The sequence below is a fragment of the Octodon degus genome, unplaced genomic scaffold (genome assembly GCF_000260255.1).
Source record: "Octodon degus isolate 3935 unplaced genomic scaffold, OctDeg1.0 scaffold00555, whole genome shotgun sequence".
Classification (NCBI taxonomy): Eukaryota; Metazoa; Chordata; class Mammalia; order Rodentia; family Octodontidae; genus Octodon; species Octodon degus.
Genome location: NW_004525131.1, coordinates 1 through 21,020, shown reverse-complemented (window position 1 = coordinate 21,020; position 21,020 = coordinate 1). Strand labels below are relative to the sequence as shown.

The window sequence follows — 21,020 nt, the reverse complement described above, 5'->3', positions numbered from 1 at the left end:
TTTTTTGCGGAACCGGGGATTGAACTCAGGCTCTTGCACTTGCCAGGCAAGCGCATATTCTACTGAGCCATGTCCCTGCCCCTAAATTTTAAAAAAAGAGATCACCTATCAAGGAAAGCAGAGCCATGTGCTTCCCCTCCGCATTCCCACATCCAAGAGGCACTAGGCTCCTCTACCCTCTAGTGCCCTACCTTTTGGTAACCAACAGAAAAAAGATAAAGGGTTTGAATTTTCTTTTTTTTTCTTATGTATTTAGTACAGATTGGACTTGTAGTGATCCTTCCTGTTTTTCAGCCTCCCAAGCACTGGGATGCACCACCATGCCCAGGCTTGTTGCCATCTCTACAAGATCCAGGGTTGGGGCTGGCACAGCAGGCTGGGGATCGAGCCCCTGGCCCCTGCGTCTGCCTAAGCAGGCACTATAATCCACTGAGCTATCTGGCTGGCGCTAATGGTTTGAATTTTCTGACAGATGAAATCCTGAGTGAAAGAGAGAGGGAAAAAAAGCACACCATTGGGAAACTATGCTGTAGAGGCAAAGGACTTAGGAGAAAGTGAGGACAAAGAAAATAACTTTTTAAAAAACCCCTTTGTCTGAACTTGCCGATGGATGCCATCTTTTTTTCACCCTGCTGCTGGCTCACCAAGGACATTATATACTATAACTAAGGATCACTGAAGCTGAAATAAGGACTTAGCCCACTCTCTTAATAGAAGGATGCAGTGTCACTGAGTCTCATCAGGGAAGAATTTTCATCAGTAAAAAAGGCATGAGAAGGATTTATTAGAAGTAGATACAGGACACATTCAAGAGGAAAGGGCTGGTGTTTAAAGAAATGATGAATTGTATGTCTTATTTTCTGTAGTCTCAATCTTCAGAAATTGCATGGGTGGATAGAATTTGTAAGGACATAGGCTTGGGCCAGTACAAGAAACACTTGTGTAGAGCTTGGGAGATATCTTGGCAGTCTAAGTGCCTGCTTGGCAAGCAAAAGGACCTGGGTTCCATCCCTGATATTGCATGTCATGCTGGCCCTGGAACCCCTGATGCACTGGCCACCCAAACCAGGGTGCATGCCTGTATTTCCAGTGCTGGGGAGGCTGAGACAGGAGGATTACTGGGAGTCTGAGCTGTATAGCGAGATGGTGTACCAAATAAATAAAGAAATAAAAGATTTTAAAAAATGAGAAAGACTTGTGTATAGCAAGTGCCCTTTGAGAAAGCAAAGTGACCAGACTCTTGACAGTTTGGCTCAGGGATGGAACTGTGGTCCTTGAGTTTGCCTAAGCTTGCCTAAGCTTGTCTAAGCTTGCCTAAGCAGGTGCTTTAGACCACTGAGCTATCTTGCCAGCCACAATATAGATCTTTTGAAGTAAGTTAAAAGTCTAAACTATTAGACTTCCTTTTTTTTTTTTTTAATATATTTAGTACAGGGTCTATAGGGTCTTACTGTACAGATTGGACTTGTAGTAATCCTCCTGTTTTCATAGACTTCTTTTTTGTTGTATTCCTATTGACTGTGTGATAAATTCATTGTGTTTGAGTTCTCCATATTTATTGCTTAAAATTGGGTGAAATGTACTGTTAAAACATACCTTAAAGTTGTAAAATTCTGCATTTTTACTTCTAACAGTATTGTAAAAATTTATACGGTTGCCTAATGAGAGATCACATCTCAGGTCGAGTAGATAGCTTACTGGCATAAGTGCCAGTACAGAAAACCTCATGTAATGATTAGCATCAGAAGAAGATCAATATACTAGAGGGGATCTATATATCTATATCTATATCTATATCTATATCTATATCTATATCTGTATCTACAACTCCACCAAAGGCAACTGACACTTTCAGAGTCTGGTCATCTTGGTCTCAGAAGGCACTTGATATTACATGAATCTTTCTTGTACTGGCCTAAATCTATGTTCTACAAATTTTATTCATCCATGTAATCTCTGAATATATAGATGCATGTGGTAAGAGGGGGGCAGGATAAAGATAGATATTTTCTTGGTAGTATTGTGTATCAAACCCATGGTCTTATGATTGCTGGCCAAGAGCTCTAGCACTGAGCTCCATCCCCAGCTCTTGAAGGGTTGTCTAGTATAAAGTTCCTGAGCAGAGGATGCCTTTCTCTGAGAGGGAAAATATGACATTTTTCTTTCCTGATTTTGAGCATGACTCCTGTTGTGACTCAGATATGGATCATTCTCAGCAGAAATGAAGTGGCAAGGAATGAATACAAACAAAAGAATGGAAAGAACTTGGGCAGTTTCAGACCTTCATTTACAACAACAGTGTAACCAGAGGCTAGCTTTTATACTAAATACAACCTTCCTATGTACATGTCATAGATATTTTGAGTAGAATCATGCTTTTATTGTAGTTTAAGCCTTAGTCTTTACAGGTTGTCCTTTTACTTACTGTAAGTGTCCTTGTCTGGAATCCTTCAGAGTGGCATAGCCTTGCATTCCATGCTGTTTTATCTTTTCCCATGGGCAGCATTTTCGTTGACAGTCTGGAAGTATAAAATTACCCTTTTAGACAGTGGTTGGTAATTTTTCTTTGTTGTATCATATCTTTGTCATCTCATATTTATTTTTCTAAAAAGAGATCTCTTTGCATCTGTCAGCTAAGGCAGACCTTACTGCTTTGCAAGTGTTTGCATTTCAGAAGTCAGGTTATGCTGTGGTGCATGTCATCTCCACTTAGCTAAACACCCTTACTCTTCACTGCAGGGGAAGTGTTTGTCCTGGATGATGGCGGGGAGGTTGACCTGGACCTGGGGAACTATGAGCGGTTCCTTGACATCCGCCTCACCAAGGACAACAATCTGACCACTGGCAAGATCTACCAGCACGTCATTAACAAGGAACGCAAAGGAGATTACTTGGGCAAAACAGTCCAAGGTACTGGATTTATTCGGTTTACCTTTGAGGTTCTTAACTTTTTGGGGGTTATAAATTTACTTTGTATGTGATTTCATCATTTTGTCAAGGTATTACTGAAATATGCCTTCAGCTGAAAAGTCAGAATTATCTGGCCATTAACTTGAGAGATCATTTGAAGAAGCTGCTGCTGCTCCATGGGTGGCATTACCACTTGTCATTCCACGCATGGCAGCATGGTTTGAGTCCAGGAAGCTTCTGGTTTTGCACAGTAATGAGTGTGAAGTGGTGGAGGCAGCTGGATTAGAACATTGAGCCAAGGTGGTGTGGATGCTGCATACTGGAACTTAATATGTATGGCCAGAGATAAGGAAGAAAATGTGTATGTTGATTTTCAGGCTTTTCATGAGTGTCACATGGATCAGGGCAGATTAAGGAGGATTCCTGGGTTTTCCTGAGCCCTTGCAGCAGAGCTTTGCTTTGAGCTGTTTTGTAGGACTACTTATTCACAGTCAGTGTTTCTGTTGCTTTAAAAGGTGGTGTTGGATAAACTGGTGTGGAGGAATGGACAGAGTGCTTCCTCTGAGTTGTCAGAGTAGATGTGCTATTGGCCTGAGACCTCAATGGATTGAGAACTGAGTGTCACACCGACAGGTGGCTCTGGCCTGGGACTGATGTTTTTATCGGGTATCTCCTTCTAAAAGTGGCTCGCCAGTTAAACGTTTTTTAACAGGTTGACAGGTTTGGGGTTGTTCACTTCTCCTTCTGGAGTTGAATTCGAGGTTCTCATCTTGAACAAAGGATTGAACAAAACAAGCAAACACCAATGCCCAGGTTTGAGAAAGTAAAAGTAAAGAGAGGGGAGAAACTGGCTCTGCAGAGTGAGCTTAGACTGAGAAGAGAGAAAAAGAGGGTGAGAGCAAAGAAAAGTAGTTGCTGTGTGTGTGGGAAACGCAGCACAGGCTACCCTGGGAAGTGACACTCTTCATGGCATCGGTGTGTCCTTTATCCCGTAAGAGCTTCTGCATCCAGGTCCTGAGAGGTGGCTCTGGGACCCACACCTCAGGCTGACATCAGGTTGAGGCCATGCTAGTGACAGCTGCCTGAGTTCTTGAGCAGTCCACGTGCAGGGCTTCAGGCCGTTCTGCATGTGTGTTTGGGGCCTTGTAACTAACAGGCCCCACCTCGGACCCCAGCCAGCTTTGCCACACTCTAATCTCCTACCTCATTGCTCCCTGAGAAACACAAATCCCCATAATGCTTCACGGGGTGCTGAGGGAGTGGAAGTCTCTGGCTGTGTAGCTTCTTCAGGCTGGAAGGGGCTGCGGCCCTGCACACTGAGGATTCTGTGCTCTCCAGCTACCTTGGGGTGCTGTGGCTCACTGGCTGGGTTGAAGAAAGGAGAACCTGTGGGGAAACAATGAGAAAAGAGTGAGTGACCATTGAGCGTCACTGTTAGCCCAAAGATGAGGAGCAGGTCCGATTTCCGCACTTCTGTAGTAGCACTGGAGTCTTGGTATTTGAAGAGAAATCTGGAGCCTTCCAGAGGCTTGCAGGAGTAGCTTTTTCCTTTTGGGTGATGTTGTTCTTCAGACAGCTCAGGTGGGCCTGGCGTTATTATCTGTCTGCCACCTGTACTGCAGTGGTATGGCAGGGATCACTGAGAAGGGGCCTTCCCGTTTTGGGTCTAACTGATCATCACTTCTCTCCAAGTCTTCAACAGAGGCTCTTGAAGAAGTAGGTCTGATTCAGGTACGTGCTATGAGCTGATAACTGTGTAACCTGCCTTTTGATGTCATAAACAAAGCTACTTTTATCAGTAAATCACACTTGAAGAATCAGGGTCTTGGAGAGGCAGGTCACTGATGTCCTGCCTATTTGCATATGTCTGTGTGATGACTTGGTTCGGGATCTTTTTTTTTTTTCCCCCAGAACCGGGGATTGAACTCAGGCCCTTGTACTTGCCACGGAAGCGCTTATGTGGAATAACACTGAGCCATCTCCCTGGTCGTTGTGAGATGACTTGTTTGCTAGAGTAGCTAACTTCTAGGAATGTAGGCATCAAAGAAGCAGGGTTAATGGTAGTACAAGTTGTTGTAATAACCTAGGGCTGTCTAAGAGCATGCTCTGATACTTAGTGACCCATTCTGTTAACAAGTAACCTCTTGTCTTTAGAGTATGTCTCACCTGATGGGTATCAGGACTTGGAGTCTCTGTCCTAAAGTTAACTTTGTAGCTTTTTCTGTTAATACAGCTGTAGCCATTCTTGCTGTCTCGTAAGGTGAGCATCCAGCAGCCAGTCCATCCGATTTTGTTAAATATGAGCCTGGGGAGAGTTTTTGCCCTAGCCTTTATTTAGGTTAATTTTTTTTTTTTTTTTTTTTTTTTTGAGACTGGGTCTCATGTAGTTCAGGGTGCCTTTGAACTCATGATACAGCAGAGGCAGGTCTTGACTGCAAAGAAATCCTTTGGCCTCTGCCTGCTGAGTTCTGGCATTACAGGCATGCACCACTACGTCTAGTGCTTCCTTTTCTGATACACAGGGAAAGAAAGGTTTTCTTAAGTCAGGAATTAGCAGTGCTGCAGCCTGACTAAGGTCATGCTTTATTTTCCTAAAGGCATTGTCCATCACTTTTGTCCATTCTAGGGGTGCAGAATCAGGGCATGGGCTCATTACAGCCTAATACAAAGGCTTTGCAATTAGATTGGAATTAGGTAGACATTCCCTATAAAAGCTAGCCATCCCCAGGAAAGAACGAAACTGTTGTTTGGTGGCAGGAGGTCCGAGATCACAGATAGCCTGGATCTGGTCCCTAGATAACCCTTATTGCCCAGATGTAAGAATATATCCCAAATATTAAACTTTCTGGAGGGATATCTGAGCCTTTTCTTTGGAGACTTATATCCCTTCTCAGCTAGAAGGTGGAGACTATACAGTGCTATAGTTAGGTAATTTTGTGTTTGGCTGCAAAATAGACTGTTATCTATATGCTGTAGGATGGCTTCCTATTTAAGCTTTAATTAACTCAGTCTTTTGCTAGTGCCCAAGCAAAAAGATGAGAATTGTCACTAAACCCTTGTGGGAGAAATGTCCAAACATATGGCTGCTTTTCTCTTGAAGTGGGATTTTCTCATTCAAAGGCAAACAGAAATTAGGAGTCTGAATGTAGGGGATGGAGAAAAATACACCTTTTACATCTAAGACTGAAAGCCAGTCAGTGTCCCCTGGAGAGAGCATTGTCTAGATCTACTACTGGAAGCTGGACTGAAATGGCAGCCATTCATGAGGTGGTGGTCTTATGCCACCTGATATTCTCCTGAGGGTTTATGTGAGCATTGTAAGGGGACTGGCAAGGCTGCTGAAGGCCAGAATTGAGGGACTTCGAGAGGCTGGAGACCAGGATGTGCCTCTTCCTTGATCAGGTACTGCATTCAGTTAGGAATGGCTGGGGTCTTTTAGCCTTGTAACTACTGTCATAGCAGAATTTGCTGTGCTGTGGTTCCATTCTTCCATGCAACAGGATCCATTTGCTGGCTAATTTGGTCAGAGAGTCCTGGTATAGTCCCAACAAGTAAAGTCCACTTTGGCCTTAGCCAGAACTTGAGAAATGTCCCAAATTTAACTGGTATATCTCGTCCTAGAAAGTGAATAGGGCACTGAAAAATTAGGAACTCATGATTTGAGTATTTGGGCCTCATTGTCAGATACAGTAGTGTCCCATTAGTGCCTCTCCATCCATGGAAGAGGGATCTTAGTATACTTGAAAAGCCCTCTGCTAATCAGTTAGAAAACAAAGCTGGGTTCTCTTCTGTACCTTGCAAGATCCCACTTACTTTACCATAATTAATAGACTTTTTAATGCATCTTTTCATCCCCATGGTAAGAGTAGCTACCATATTAGATAGCATTTCTAGTCCCAGCTTAATATATATTACAGTCCCAGTTTGGCTCTGTTAGAGGCTGGATACCCTCTACAGGGTGGTTTTTTTTCCCCCTTTCAAGGTTTCTTTTTTTTTAGTTTTTAGCCTCTTTTAGGAGTCTTTATTTTTCATCTGAGTTACAGCAAATGGCCAAGATGTATTGGGCATCTTGCTATGGTAAATTGAGAGCAAGGGCCAATTGAAATCCACCTGCAGGCCAGGGAGATGGCTCAGTGGAATAAGCGCTTCCCTGGCAAGCGCAAGGGTCTGAGTTCAATCCCCGGTCTGCCAAAAAAAAAAAAAAAAAAAGAAATCCACCTGCAAACTTAGCAGGGTCCTCTGATAGTTGACCTAATCACTCCTTGCACTGTTGGGCACCTACAACTGAAAAAGGGAAAGGGACTTTTACTCGAGCATTGCCTCTCACCACTGAGGCTTCTCTTCAGGTAAGCTCAATTGTGAATTAGGGTAGAAGCACCACTCGAGGTTCCACCTGTGTGTCTTACAGCTGTCTGCGAAGCATGATAAGTGGCGTTAGGAGCACTGAGTTCTCCTGGAACACTGGGCTCCAGTGGAGATCCAGAGTCACTGGAGGGGTGATTTATTGGTCTATGTGCTATAAGGAGGAGGTCACGGCAACCTCCCAGTATCAGACAAATCAGAGAGACCCACATCCCCTTAGGGGATTAGTGGGGGTTCTTAGGACAGGGTCACCTATAATAGCTTTTTCCTCCTTGGAGGCCACTCTAAACACCATAGCTCCTGAGCATTTATTGCTTTTGATAAAGAGTCACAAAAGCCTAAATGTAAGGCATTTCATTCCACCTATGGTTTTGTTTTAAGCAAAAAAGCTGTAACTGGAAAATTGTCTCATAATTTGAAGTACCTTCCCTTTCTAATCTTTCGCCATCTCCCAGTTCATATTGGACCCAAACCGTGTCATGATAGTAGATAAGTTGCTCCTGTTTTAGATTATCAGGACCAAATCTTTCCCTCTTCAAGTAGGCTTAGTGGTGATGTCAGTAAAAACTTTGGTTGTGAGATCAAAAAGATTTCCCATTTGCTTGTCTGGGGATTTAGAGAAGGAGACAAAACTAAGTGCTCCACAAGGAAGAAGGCTGAGGTCCACAAGGTGCCCCTTGTGAGACTTTACAAAACCTAGACAGACCTCTCTATCTGAGAACCTCAGAGTGATGCCAGCATCATTAGGCACAGCAGAAAGTCCCCTGGGGCTTTGGTGTCCACAGTAGGACCCATTAACTGGTAGCAGCTGGGCCATCTCTAGGCCTTGCCTGGTTCATGCTCCCATGAAGGAAGGGCAAACTTCCACACAAGCAAAGTTCCCTGAGCCACCTGGCTGAACCCCTTGATGGTTCAACTTGCATTTAGACTGAGTCCCTCGATGGCTTAGCTGGTATTTTGAGTCCCTTGATGACTAGCTAATCAGGATGACTCTACTTAACTAGAAACAGTGTAGTGCTGAGGTCCCACACCTGAGGCTGACATTGGTCTAGGCCATCCTGTGGAAAACCTGCTCAGGTTCTCAGACAAGTCCATGAGCAAGGCTTTTGGGGGCTGTTCTGCGCATGGGACTGGGATCTCGTAGTTAATAGGTCACGCTCACTTCCCCGGCCAGCTTTGCCACATCCTAATCTCCTGTCTTAGTGTGACCATATTCTGGGCTAATTACAGTAATCTCTTGCTATTTCATGGTTCGACTTTTGCAGACTCACTGTTTTACGAGTTTTCAAAAAATACTAATCTAAATTATTGTGGAGTTTTTGCTATATTGTAGGATTTTGCAGTATAGCACAGTATACATATGTTAAAATTATGTAGCTTTACAAGTTTAGAAAATGGTTAGGAACATTAGAAGTGTTTAAAAAAGTGTAGGAAATGTTTATAAGAGTTAAAAGCCTGTGTGTGTGTGTGTGTGTGTGTATGTGTGTGTGTGCGTTAAAATATGTCACTACTTTGCTGATTTTCAATTATCACCTGGGTGTCTGGAACGTAATCTCTGCGATAAGTGAGGGACTACTGTAGCACTTTATATCCATCAGCATCTCGATTGTGTAACCTCCTGAGATGTAGTTTCCCTTTCTATAAAACTGAAATAGTAACAGCATCTGCCTCTAGCTCTTAGGAAGTCTGAGGTGCCACATCAGTAAAATGTTTCCCTGACACAGAAAGGATCAGTTAGGAATTGAAATGTCCATCAGAGTTTGTTGTTCTATGCCTCCAGTGTATTCATTCACATGTTTGTTGTTCATCAAATATTTATCAAGTGCTTATGTGGTTAGACCTTTATTGGTGTTGAGGATACATGAAAACAAGACCAACAGGATCACTGTCCTCCTAACAAGATTCCTGATGGGAGCTGCAAAGGAGAGATAAATAGCATGAAGCAAGAAAGCACGACTGGGAAAAGCCACTTGAGTCAGTGGTTGTAGGGAGCCGAGGAACTGAGTTTTGAACTGAGATGCCCAGTAAGTACAGAGACTCAAGGCTGCAGAGGACTGAGATAAAGAATGGAGAGCAGGCTTTGTGGCTGAGGCGAGTGACCAACAGGTCTCTCAGAGGTTGGTCAGGTGGGCCTTGTGAGTCATGGTAGTGGGAAACACTGAAGCATTTACGCATGGGTATGATGAGTTCTGAGTTGCATTTTTAAAGGATTGCTTTGTCAGCTGTATGTGTAATAGGAAAAACATACATCCTTGTGCATGAGGCATTGCTGTTTAACCACAGTGTTAAGTAGTAATCTTGCTCTTTAGGAATTTGAAGTCTGAGCCCAACAACTATAGTTTTTAAAGAGTGTTTGGCTCTAGCTGACAATGAGTTCTGTCATGGTAAGTTATTTCATAACATTTCTACAACTTCATGAAATAGTATTACCTCCACTTAACAGATGGGGAAACGAAGCTTAAGAACAGTACTATAATTGGCCCAGTGGTCCACACCTAATGAGAGGTGAACTGAGATCTGAACCTAGATTCCACGTGCCGTGCCCCAAACACTCTGCAGTGAGTTCTACCCTTTAGTCACTAGAAACAAAGAGGGACAGGGCCCTGATGGGTCTCTTATTCTTGGAAAAGCACTCAGGAAGATGTATGATGTCCCCTTTCAGCCTTGACTATTGAAAATAGGGGTGGCCATCTGGTTCTTTGTGTCTGTGTGCAGCCAGAAGAGCAGGCCCTGCACAGGAGGGAGGAGGGCCACTCTTGTCCTCTTCCTCTAGCAGTGCTTCCAGTGGCAGCTGGAACTCTCGAGCGGAGACCATGGGGAGTGTGAACCCAAAGAGTTCATGGGCTTCCTCTTTTGGCCCCACTGCTGTTCTTCTGTCTAGCAAAGAGTGCAGCAATTTAATGATGAGTGTATTTGCCTCAGTGATGGACAGTGTAAGTGACGGGTTCCTTTTCTGCTTCCTAGTTGTACCTCACATCACAGATGCAATCCAAGATTGGGTGATGAAGCAGGCATTAGTACCTGTAGATGAAGATGGCCTGGAACCTCAAGTGTGTGTTATCGAGGTTTGTATCATTCCTGCATACTCTGTGGATACGCCACTCATCTCCTTAGCCAGACAAGACAGTCCCCAGGGATTCTCTTGTTCTCCCCTGTGCCCAGTGTAGTATGGCAGAGGGCTCGGCAGTGGTCATGTGGAATGGCCATGTGTGGGAGAGCAGTCTTTTAACTTTTTTTTAGTACTGGGGATTGAAATTGGGACCTTGCACTTGCCAGGGAGGCACTTATGCCACTGAGCTATATCCCGGGCTGAGGAGAGCAATTCTTATCTAAATATTCCTTTTCAGCATTTCTGGACTCACTTAATACCAGCTGTACCAGAAAGATGTGGCAGGACACATTTTCATCTATCTCTTTTTAAAATAAAATCTTTTATTTGTTTAATTAATTTCGGTACAGGGTCTCACTATGTAGCATGGACTCATAGTGATCCTTCTGTCTCAGCCTTCCCAAGGATGGGATTACAGGCGTGTGTCACCACACCCGGTTTTGGTGTCTGGCACGGTACAGGGCTGGCACAGCATACAGTACTACGGATCAAACCCGGGTCCTTGTGCTTGCCAGGCAGGCCCTTAGACCACTGAGCTATCTCTCCTGCCCTCATCTGTCTCTTAAAGGAGGTACTAGACTTTTGCTTTCTCCTGGCAAGAACATCCCCTCCCTAACTAAGCTTTCTGGGTTTGATTTCTGTGCTATCTGCTGATCTCAGCTGTTGGATCTCAGTGTTCCTTCAAAATCAGGAGACTCAAGAGTTCTTGTAGTTTGTTTGTTTATAACAGATGCTTTTTGATATGCAAATTATTTATGGTGAAAGAAATAAGATTGGACTTTTTGCTTTGTGACTTTCATGCAAATAAAATTCCTGGTCCTTCTTTCACCGGACCTTTTTCTTGAAATTCTGTGGGAAGTTTTATAATAGGCTTGGGGGTTTGTGAACCTAGTCACCTTGAAGCACAAAGAAATGCCTGTAACTGACATTCTGTAGGGCTGGAGAATCCACTCACACTGTTACTGGCCACTGAGTCAAGGGGACAGCAGATGCTAGAAAGGAAAGCACCAGAGAGAAGGGTTGAGTGCCCAACCTCAAAAACAGTGTTTTTTTCCAGCTTGGTGGGACAGTGGGAGATATTGAAAGCATGCCCTTCATTGAGGCCTTTCGACAGTTCCAGTTCAAGGTCAAAAAGGAGAACTTTTGTAATATCCACGTCAGTCTAGTTCCTCAGGTAAGGCATTTACAACTAGATTTTATGAGAGAAAAGGTTGATTTTCACTTGTTAACCTAAAAGTTTTCAGTACTTGAAGTATGCAAAACAGGGACTAAAGAACTTCTTTGTGAATTTAAGCTTGTGATCATATATATGTGTTTGAAAAGATCAAATGGAAAACATTTGGAAAATGAATCAGGAGCTACTGTTGATACTGGTGGGTGGACCATGTGTGGGTGACTTACTGAATATAAAATTTTATTTATTTATTTATTTATTTGTTTAATTTATGGAATTGGGGATTGAGCTCAGGCCCTTGCGCTTGCCAGACAAGCACTTATTCTACTGAGCTATCTCCCTGGCCCCCAAAGGTTTTTTTTTTTTAAAGGTAAGGTTTTACAAAGAGAAATACTATGTAGAGAAATCAGTAATAATACAAATAAGAAAGCACATAAACAATGTAGAAACTGACCAAGCTGATGTGGCAACCTTGAGCCCTCAGCCTGTAGCAGGGAAAGCAGACATACAGCTGTTTGCCCCAGAGGGCATCTGGGGTGTCTAGGTAGACAGCACGAAGTTTTCTGGGCAGGGGCGGTAATGCAGAAGAGGTAGGCTTCGACATCCCTTCCCCACTTAGGCACCAGCCTCTTTCCACCTTGACAGAAGACTGGGCCCCAGCGAGAGTTTCTGGGTAGGCAGGTAGTACAGAGATGGTTGAGGACATCGACACAGAGCCACACACAGGTGGTAGGTGTGATATTATGCTGCCTTGATGTGTTGTGGAGATACCTTGCTTTCTTTTACAAAGCTTCAGAGCCCTCTATGTGCTGTATAGTAAGAGTCTTCCTGGGTATGACTGTCCTGGAGGGAAAGACACTGCTCCCAGGTCTCTGCAGGGAAACAAGTTGGCCAAAGATTCAGTGACCAGCCTGCCACTTTCAGGGGCTTCCATTCAGCTGTGAAGCCTGAGCTGATAGCTAGTGATTGAAAGGAGCTACATTGCATGCAACTGATAAAAACTACATGCCATAAGAAGGGAACATGTGGAGACAAAGAATACATAGTGATAAGAAATGTCTGGTGTAAAGTGCTTCCCTGCTAAGCACAAGGGCCTGAGTTCAATCCCCGGTTCTGCCAAAAAAAAAAAAAAAAAAGAAAAAGAATTGTTTAGCGTATGCCTGTAATATCAGTATGTGGATGGCTGAGGTAGGAAGATTGCTGGGAGTTTGAAGCCGGTTTAGGCTACATAGTTAAAGGGCAGCCTGAACTACGTAGAATAAATAAGGAAAGAAAGAAATTGGCATAGTATGGTGGTGTATGCCTACAATACTAGAAGTCTTGGAGGCTGAGACAGGAGCTTCACAAGTTAAAGCTCACATTACTGACTAGGCAACTTAGTGACATAACAAGAAAGACCTTGGAGATGGCTCAGTAGAATAACTGCTTGCCTGGCAAGTGCAAGGGTCTGAGTTCAATTACTAGTTCCACAAAAAAAAAAAAAAAAAAAAAAACCTTGTTTTTAATTTTTTTTTTTTTTTTGTGCAAAGTCTTACTGTGCAGCTTGGACTCATACTGATCCTCCTGATTTCTGCCTGCCTAGTTCTGGGGTTATAGGCATGTACCACCATGCTGGGACATTATTACCGGCTCAGCATGTCCAGGGCAGGGCCAGTGCAGCATTTGGTGCAAAGGATTGAAGCCTGGCCCCTGCACTTAGCTAAGCAAGCACTTAGTCTGCTGAGCTATATTGGTGGCCTTTATTTTTTTTTTTTTTAAATGAACTGGAGATGAAACTCAGTGAAAAGGCCTTGGATTCAATCTCCAGTACAATAAATAAATAAATAAATAAATAAATAAATAAATATGATAAGAGAAAGGTGATGAAATAAGATAGAAACCAAGGGAAAGACAATAAGCAAGGAAAGGTAAGTTAGGGGACTTGTTCAGATGTTCTGGCATCTATTAGTAGGATTTCTAGAAAATAAAAACCGAAATGGAGAGGGAAATATAAGCTGACTCAGCAAGCTGTTGCTCCAGTGCCAAAACTCATACTGCTCTTGAAAATAAAGTTTAGGGAACTAGACTCACGTCCTTTTGTTGATTGCCATCTATGGTTTTTGTACTAAAACAGTAAAGTTCGGTAGCTATGAGAGATACCATATAGTCCACAGAACCTCAGGTTTATTATCTGGCCCTGTGCGGAGAAAGTTTTCTTACCCTTGATCTAAACAAGGATATTTCTAGATGAGAGGGAGTGGATTGAACAGGCCTACTGAATGTGCAGCATGGGGTGCAGATGACTTCGCTGAGGCATGACTGTGAAGGGGCAGAACGGTGGGGCAGAAGCCTAAGAGGCCCCAAGAAGAACATACTTTCTTCTAAAGAGCAAAGTCAGGAATTAATATGGCAGTACTAGAAGCTAAAAGATAGTAAAGATACTTTCTTTTTCTTTTTTCTTTTTCTTTTTTTGTGGAGCCAGGGATTGAACTCAGGCCCTTGTACTTGCCAGGAAAGTGCTTATTCAACTGAGCTATCTCCCCAGCCCCTAGTGAAGCTATTTTATTAAAATATTTGAAGAGGAAATAATTTCCAACCTAGAATTCTGAATGCAGCAAATCTGTCTCTTCTGTGTGAGGAGAGTAAAGACATTTTGGTACAGAAAGGAAGAATGTGGCATGTGGTTGAGCTGATAGTATTTTATTCTTGAGGGCTGCAGACTCTGCAAGGGAGTGGTATAGTGAGTGGGAATAAGAGGGCAGATCCTCATGTAGCAGTGATATCCACAGGAAATGTCTCAAGCTAAATGTCAAGTAACAGTAAAAACTAGAAGGATCAATTAAAAGGGCACAAATGGTGGGGTGTGGCTGCGGGTTGGTTAGAGTAGTTGACTAGCATCCGCAAGATCGGGTTTGATCGGCATTAAAGGATAGTCAAAGGGCCATTGTAGGTTTGGAGAGTGGGAGGGTAGAGGTACCTACGCACCACTGTTCGTTAGTGGAAGAACTGACTCCAAAATACATCTATGTATAACTTAACAGAAATACAAAGTAATTGTGTAAATGCTCAGATTCTCTATGAAAAGGGGTTCAGGGAAAAGCCATACTTGAAAATTTTTTTATCATAGAGAAATTAACCCCCTTTTTTTTTCTTTTGTAAAATAGCCAAGTTCAACAGGGGAACAGAAGACGAAACCCACCCAAAACAGTGTTCGTGAACTTAGAGGGCTTGGGCTTTCTCCAGACTTGGTGAGATTTCCTGGGTGACCTTACGTCTAATGAAAACATAATTCCATGACAGGCTAGACCTTCATTTGCTTGACAGGCCTTGATGTTAATTGATAGTGAAGAAAGTAAGTTTATTGCTGTGAATGAGGTACTGTTGGTGAGATTTTCTTACATGACTATGCTTTATTTCTTCTTTGTGTCCTTTTAAATAGTCTCTTTTTCTCTCCTGTCCAAGAATATTCACTGGAGAGGAAAGTCTCAGATCGTAGTGCCTCTGGTTTTATTCCTCTGCCTTTCATTGATACTACCATCTTCCTAATGTTTCTCTAATTTAGGATTTGGAATTTCGTTTTTTAAAACAAGGCAATAGGGGCCGGGGAGATGGCTCAGTGGAATAAGTGCTTCCCTGGCAAGCGCAAGGGTCTGAGTTCAATCCCCAGTTCCGCCAAAAAAAAATAAAATAAAATAAAAAATAAAACAAGGCAATAATATTTTTGTGGATTTAAGAGCCGACATACTCATCTTAACAATGTGATGTCTATTTTGAGTTCAGTCGGGAATGCCCAGCTTTGTAATCCTTCCTTCCATCCATGCCATCTTGTTTTCTTTATTGACAGGTTGTGTGCAGGTGCTCAAACCCTCTGGACACATCCGTGAAAGAGAAAATATCAATGTTTTGTCACGTGGAACCTGAACAAGTAAGTACAGACTCCATCCCTATGGAATCTGCTTCTAATTGGCCTGAAGCCTCTTGACTGTGATCAGCTTTATGGTCAGCTTGTTTTTATTTAGTAATTAGAGATGGTAGATTGTTCTTTAGAAGAACTGATACTTGTTGACTCTGACTCTCCATTGCCACTTCTGTGGATCCCCAAACACACCTGTCCCTCTCTTGCCTCTTCCTTCTCTTCCCACTGCTTGTTTTTATCTCCATTCAGTTGAATGTCTTTCTTTTTACCTAGCTCCACTCTTCAGGTCTCTGCTTTAATTGGTGTCAGGAATCAGGGTTCCCCTCTCCCTCCTGGCCTGGCACCCTGTTCCTCATTTGCATCCTTCAGAGTCCAGCTGAGATACAGTTCCTGAGGTGCTTTATCTGCCACTCTTCAACCCTCAGGGCTGATCATTTCCACCTCTGAGCAGCTCAAGTGTTTCCCACATGCCTGCCTGTGTACACCCAGTGTCCTTATTGATTTCCTTACATACTGCAGGCTTCCAGAGAGCCACCTGCCTCATTCAGCTTGATGTTTCTGGTTCCTAGGTTCTGAGTGTTGTAGTCTTCTAGTGTGTGGTATAAGAAATGAACACTTTGGAACCTTTGCTCTAAGTGGGGTGCTTAACGTGGAAATTGTATCCTTCATTAGTTGGGTTTGTGACATTGGTTGGCATTAGTCAGTTTTTCATCACTACCAGAAAACACCTGAGACAGTGAAGTTGGTAAAGAAAAGATATTTATTTAGCTTACAGCTTTGGAGCCTATACCATATATCACAGTGCAGGCTCTGGGAAGGTTCTGTGGCCATATGTGGGGAGTAAGATCAAGTCTTGAGCCAAAGACAGAGGGAGGAGCCAGGTTTGCTCCTTTTATAGCAGTCCTCTCTCCAGACATCTAGGTTGTGGGAGAAATGTCTTAATTCCATCTGCTAGTAGGCTCAGCCTCCAGTAGGTTCCACAATACCTCTCAGTACCAGTGAAGCCTCCCTGGGCACAAGGCTTTAATCACATATCCCCTTGAGAATACCAAACCACATCTAAACAATAGCAGTCAGGTTTAGCTGATGGAGACTAGGCTAGGAGGGAAGTTGAGGTCAAGGAATTTAAAGACATGGTTCTGGAGGGTTTGTTTCACTACTAGATGATCTGAGGATCTGGAGGCTGAGAAAAAACTACAGCATAGAGAGGGACAGGGAAGCAATAGGTAAAAGTAGCCCACTTAATGAACTTCTGAGCGACACTGAGGTCACTAAAATCATTGGCTTAATGTGAGTAGAGCAGTGGGAAAGTCCTCCACCTATGCGGCTGGCCCCCTCTCAAAGCTGGGGTGTGGAGGGAGGGTCACTGGATGGGGCCAGTGCTCCACCGGAGGGGTTCTCTTCATACCAGTGTGCAGGGCAGAGTAATTTCCATATTCATCAGTCCTTTATCATGCTTAATTATTTTAGATGTTTTTATCTTAGCAAGCATACTATTTACGTTGTGTATTCTATAGCAGAACTTATTTTTATTACAGTTATTCACTATTGGAAATGTGCCATATATTTCCATATTTAAATTTCAAGTTTTTTGCTTATTTTTAAAGTTTAAGTTGTTCATCTTACTGCATTATAAAGAGTTCTTTATATAGTTGGGATACAAGTCTTTTATATATATGACTTACAATATTTTCCTAGCCTTTTCATTTTCTTAATAGTGTCTTGGAGTACAAAAGCTTTTAAAATTTCATTTTATCCTTTTTTTTTCTGTTATGCTTTTATGTCATATCTGAGAGCTGTTGCCTAATCAGTGTAATGAATATTTTGTTCTATTTTTCTTTCTCAGATTGGGTTTCCTTTCTCTGTTTCTGTAGTTGATTCTTTCCTTCAGATGCTCTGAGTTCAGAGAATTTTTTTTTTTTAATTTCAGAAAAGAATTCCGCTCTGAGTTCCTCTATAACTTTCTACTGTTGCTTATTTACTATTGATGCTATTAATTCATACATTTGAGCTGAGCTAGTGTCCTCTGCACTTGTTCTGGGTGGGCATTGGGTTTCCTCCATATGTTTCTGCATTTGATTCTTTACTGCAGATGCTGTTAATTCAGGGATTTCTTTTTTTATTTGCAATGTGAGTTCCTCTATACCTTTCTGCAGTTGTTTCTTTATTTCAGAAGCCATTGATTCATTGATTTCAGCTGTATGATTCCCAGTTTGTTCTGTGTTAGTGTCCTTTGCACTTGTTATGCGTGGGCTTGGGGTCTGAGATGGCATTTTGCTCCTTCTCATTGTCGTTTTGTATAGCACTGTCTTCTGACCTTTGTTGTAGAGCTTTGATGCAGTTATAACCCTAGCACCTACTGAAGTTCAGGTGTAGATCTACAAAGTTTGGCTTTATCCAGCTGTGCCTGGCTTGGGTCTGGCTGCTGTGCTCAGGTCCTTCCTGCTGCCACCCTTGGGAGTGAACCTGTTGTGCCCCTCTGGCATTTTGTTCGGCTCCTGGACTAGCTGGGTGGTTCTGTCCCGTACTCTCTGCAGGGATTGCAGCTGCAGGGTTTCACCCCAGGCCTGTATACCAGACCTGAGCTGAGTCTGGAGGGGACAAGGTAGAGTGGCAGGGGGAGAGGAAGCTCTCCCACACACTCACTGGGCCTGAGCTAGGACTGGATCTGGGGGTCCCTTGAATGCGTTAGAAATTCTCACTCACTGGGTGGGCAGGTGGGGGGTTGCTGCAGAGTGGGGAGGTCCCAAGGGGGGGATGGAAGAGGGTCTCATCCACGCTTGGACTGGTAGGTCCCGCCGGTGCAGGGTAACTGGCTCAGCTGTTCTATTTTTTTTTCTATTCATTAAAGTTTTATGTCTTATGTGACCTACTTTAAGTTAATTTTGGTATATAGTGAGGGGTAAAGATTGAAATTCATCTTTTTGGAAAACCAGTTGTCCAAAACTCATTTTTAAAAAAATGTGTTTAGTATAGGGTCCCACTACACAGATCACTCTTAATGATCCTCCAGTTTTCAGCCTCCCAAGCGTTCGGATTACAGGCGTGCACCACCATGCCCAGTGTTAGTCTCTGTCTCAGCGTGCCCTGGAGGTGGGGCCGGCACACAGGGGATCGGATTGAACCCTGGTCCCTGTGTCTGCCTAAACAATCATTTTAATCTGAGAGATCTGGCCAGCCCCTCATTTGTTAAAAGGATCATCCTTTGCTAATACCCTACAATCTTCTTTGTAAAGGTGCCTTTTAGGGCCAGGGAGATAGCTCAGTGGTGTAAGCGCCTGCCTGGCAGGCACAGGGTCCTAATTTTGATCCCTGGTACCAAAGGAAAAAGAAAGGTGCCTTTTGGCTTTACTTGCTTTGTAAAGTTGTTTAAATTTACTTATAGCTATTCCTAAGTTTTATTATTATAGTGATACATAAAGATTGAATTTCTTGCATAGGTGTGGCCATACATTGGATACCATAGCAACTTTTGCCCTTTGATCTATAGCCTAAAACCTTACTAGAATACTGTCAGATCTCATTGTGTACATATAAATATTCTTTTATAGATAAGGAAAATGATGTATACATTTATTTATTTATTTATTTATTTATTTTTAAACATTTATTTATTGTGTGTGTGTGTGTGTGTGTGTGTGTGTGGCCAGCTCAGCCCACCAGGGGGCGCGGCTGGCTGGCATGTGGTGCTGGAGGATTGAACCGCGGTCCCTGTGCTTTGCCAAGCTTGTTCCAAGTAGGTGCTTTAGACCCCTGAGCCATCTCTCCAGCCCCTGATGTATACATTTAATGGTGGTTGTTTCTTTTCAGTTTATATTTGGTTTCTTACCTAGGTGTAGTGGCTAATGTCTCCATATCACTTAATAGTGACAGGTAGCCATTCTTCCCTAGTTTTGGACTTTAATAATAAACACAAATATTAAATATCAAATTGTATGATGTATTATGAATTGGTCTGCGTTTTTATTAAGTTTCTGTCCACAGAGCTGACTTTATTGTTCTTGGTGGTGAGTTCACTTTTACATTCCCTAATGCAGTGGTTTCCAAAGTTGGCTCCATGTTGGACACTTTAAGGAGCTTTAAGTACTACTGAGGTCTGCCTCCAGCCCCTAGAGATTCAGTTTAGGTAGCTTGGGTATTTGGGTTTTTCTGAACTCCTCAAATGAATTTCATTGTGCAGTGAGCTAAGTTTGAGAACCACCGTGCCGAGAGAAGCCATTCAAGGATTCCTAGGACACATCCTGAAACATGGGGTTTTTGTTGGTGGTAGTGGTGTTTTTTAAAGAATTTTTCCATTCATTTTTTCACAATAGATTAGTCACTAGTTTTCTGCTCTGGTCTTGCGTCAGTTTTGGTAATTTACCTTTTTTCTACAGAATTGTCCTGTTTTGTTTTTTAAGTTAAGGATTTTTCCTGGAAGTCACACAGTAGGAGGTTGTTAAGATCTGCTATTTTTTAAACTTTATTAAGCCATTCACTTTTTTTAAACAGGTGATCTGTGTCCATGATGTCTCGACTATCTACCGAGTCCCTTTGTTGTTAGAAGAGCAAGGGGTTGTAGATTATTTTCTTCGAAGACTGGACCTTCCTGTTGAGAGGCAGCCACGAAAAATGCTGATGAAGTGGAAAGAGATGGCAGACAGGTTTGCCCCCCATAGGGAGCTGGAAGTGCCAGCCTTTCTCTGTCTGTCTGTCTGTCTTTACTTCTTATACTTTGTTTTTATACTTCTCTGCTGGATGGTTAAGACCAAGATGAAGCAAGACCTATGCAACAAGAGTTGTAGCTTTTGGGTCTGATAAGGTCAGTGAAATCCCCTCAGAATTTTTCCTGAGATCCTGTACCTCAGATTGTAGATCCTTTGTCAGTGTCAGCCATGTGGATGAGCCACGGCCATTGCTTGGCCAATGTGTTCTCTGAAACCCAGAGATGTTTTCTCTCCATGTGACTCTCCTTAGGAACACCACATCATCGATCACTTTCCTCTTTGACCCCCTTAATCTCCTTGATCAGAAAATTTGGTACACTACTGAGTTACATGACATCACAGTACAAGTTCTCATATATCCTGAGTCTTAATTGATCTTGGAAGGCTAGGGCCAAAATGTTGGCTTTCCTTGCAGTCCTCCTTTTTCTCTAATTTTGGTCTGCTGTCCATAAATTAAAAAAAAAAAAATGTTTTCTGAACCCCCATTTTCTACCAGGCGCTCCCTAACATAGAGTGTAATTCAGTGATAAGAGAAGCAAAAATCAAGTGAACAAAACAGAACAATTACAAACTGTCAAGAGTTAGGATGGAAAACGGCAGAAGGATTTGAGCTTACGTCATAGAGGGGTCAGGAAAGGTGTCCCTGCCAAGTAACATTAGGTTGAACTCTGAGGAAGAGGAATCAACTCTGCCAACACAGAGGGAAGATGTTCTGGGAAAAGAAGCAGCATGTGTAAAGGCTCAGGCCTGAAGAAATAAGGAACACCCGGGGCTGGAGGACGGTGAGCCAGCAGACAAGCAAGCTAGTGCAGGCCATGGGTCGGGTGGGGCTTCAAGGGGAACAGGAAGGGCGGCAGACTGCTC

At 42.9% G+C, this 21,020-nt stretch overlaps 1 protein-coding gene across 1 annotated transcript in view; it reads left to right on the top strand.

The window, feature by feature from the left end:
- Positions 1–20,093, top strand: part of LOC101574388 (CTP synthase 1) — a gene marked incomplete at its 3' end in the record, with an annotated part of 29,351 nt that extends 9,258 nt beyond the window's left edge. Inside the window, exons 3-8 of the mRNA XM_004648686.2 lie at positions 2,740–2,910; positions 10,237–10,337; positions 11,439–11,555; positions 14,699–14,782; positions 15,379–15,459; positions 19,942–20,093. Coding sequence (XP_004648743.2) covers positions 2,740–2,910; positions 10,237–10,337; positions 11,439–11,555; positions 14,699–14,782; positions 15,379–15,459; positions 19,942–20,093 — 706 coding nt within the window. The remainder of the gene's footprint in view (positions 1–2,739; positions 2,911–10,236; positions 10,338–11,438; positions 11,556–14,698; positions 14,783–15,378; positions 15,460–19,941) is intronic.
- Between the last annotated feature and the right edge of the window lie 927 nt (positions 20,094–21,020).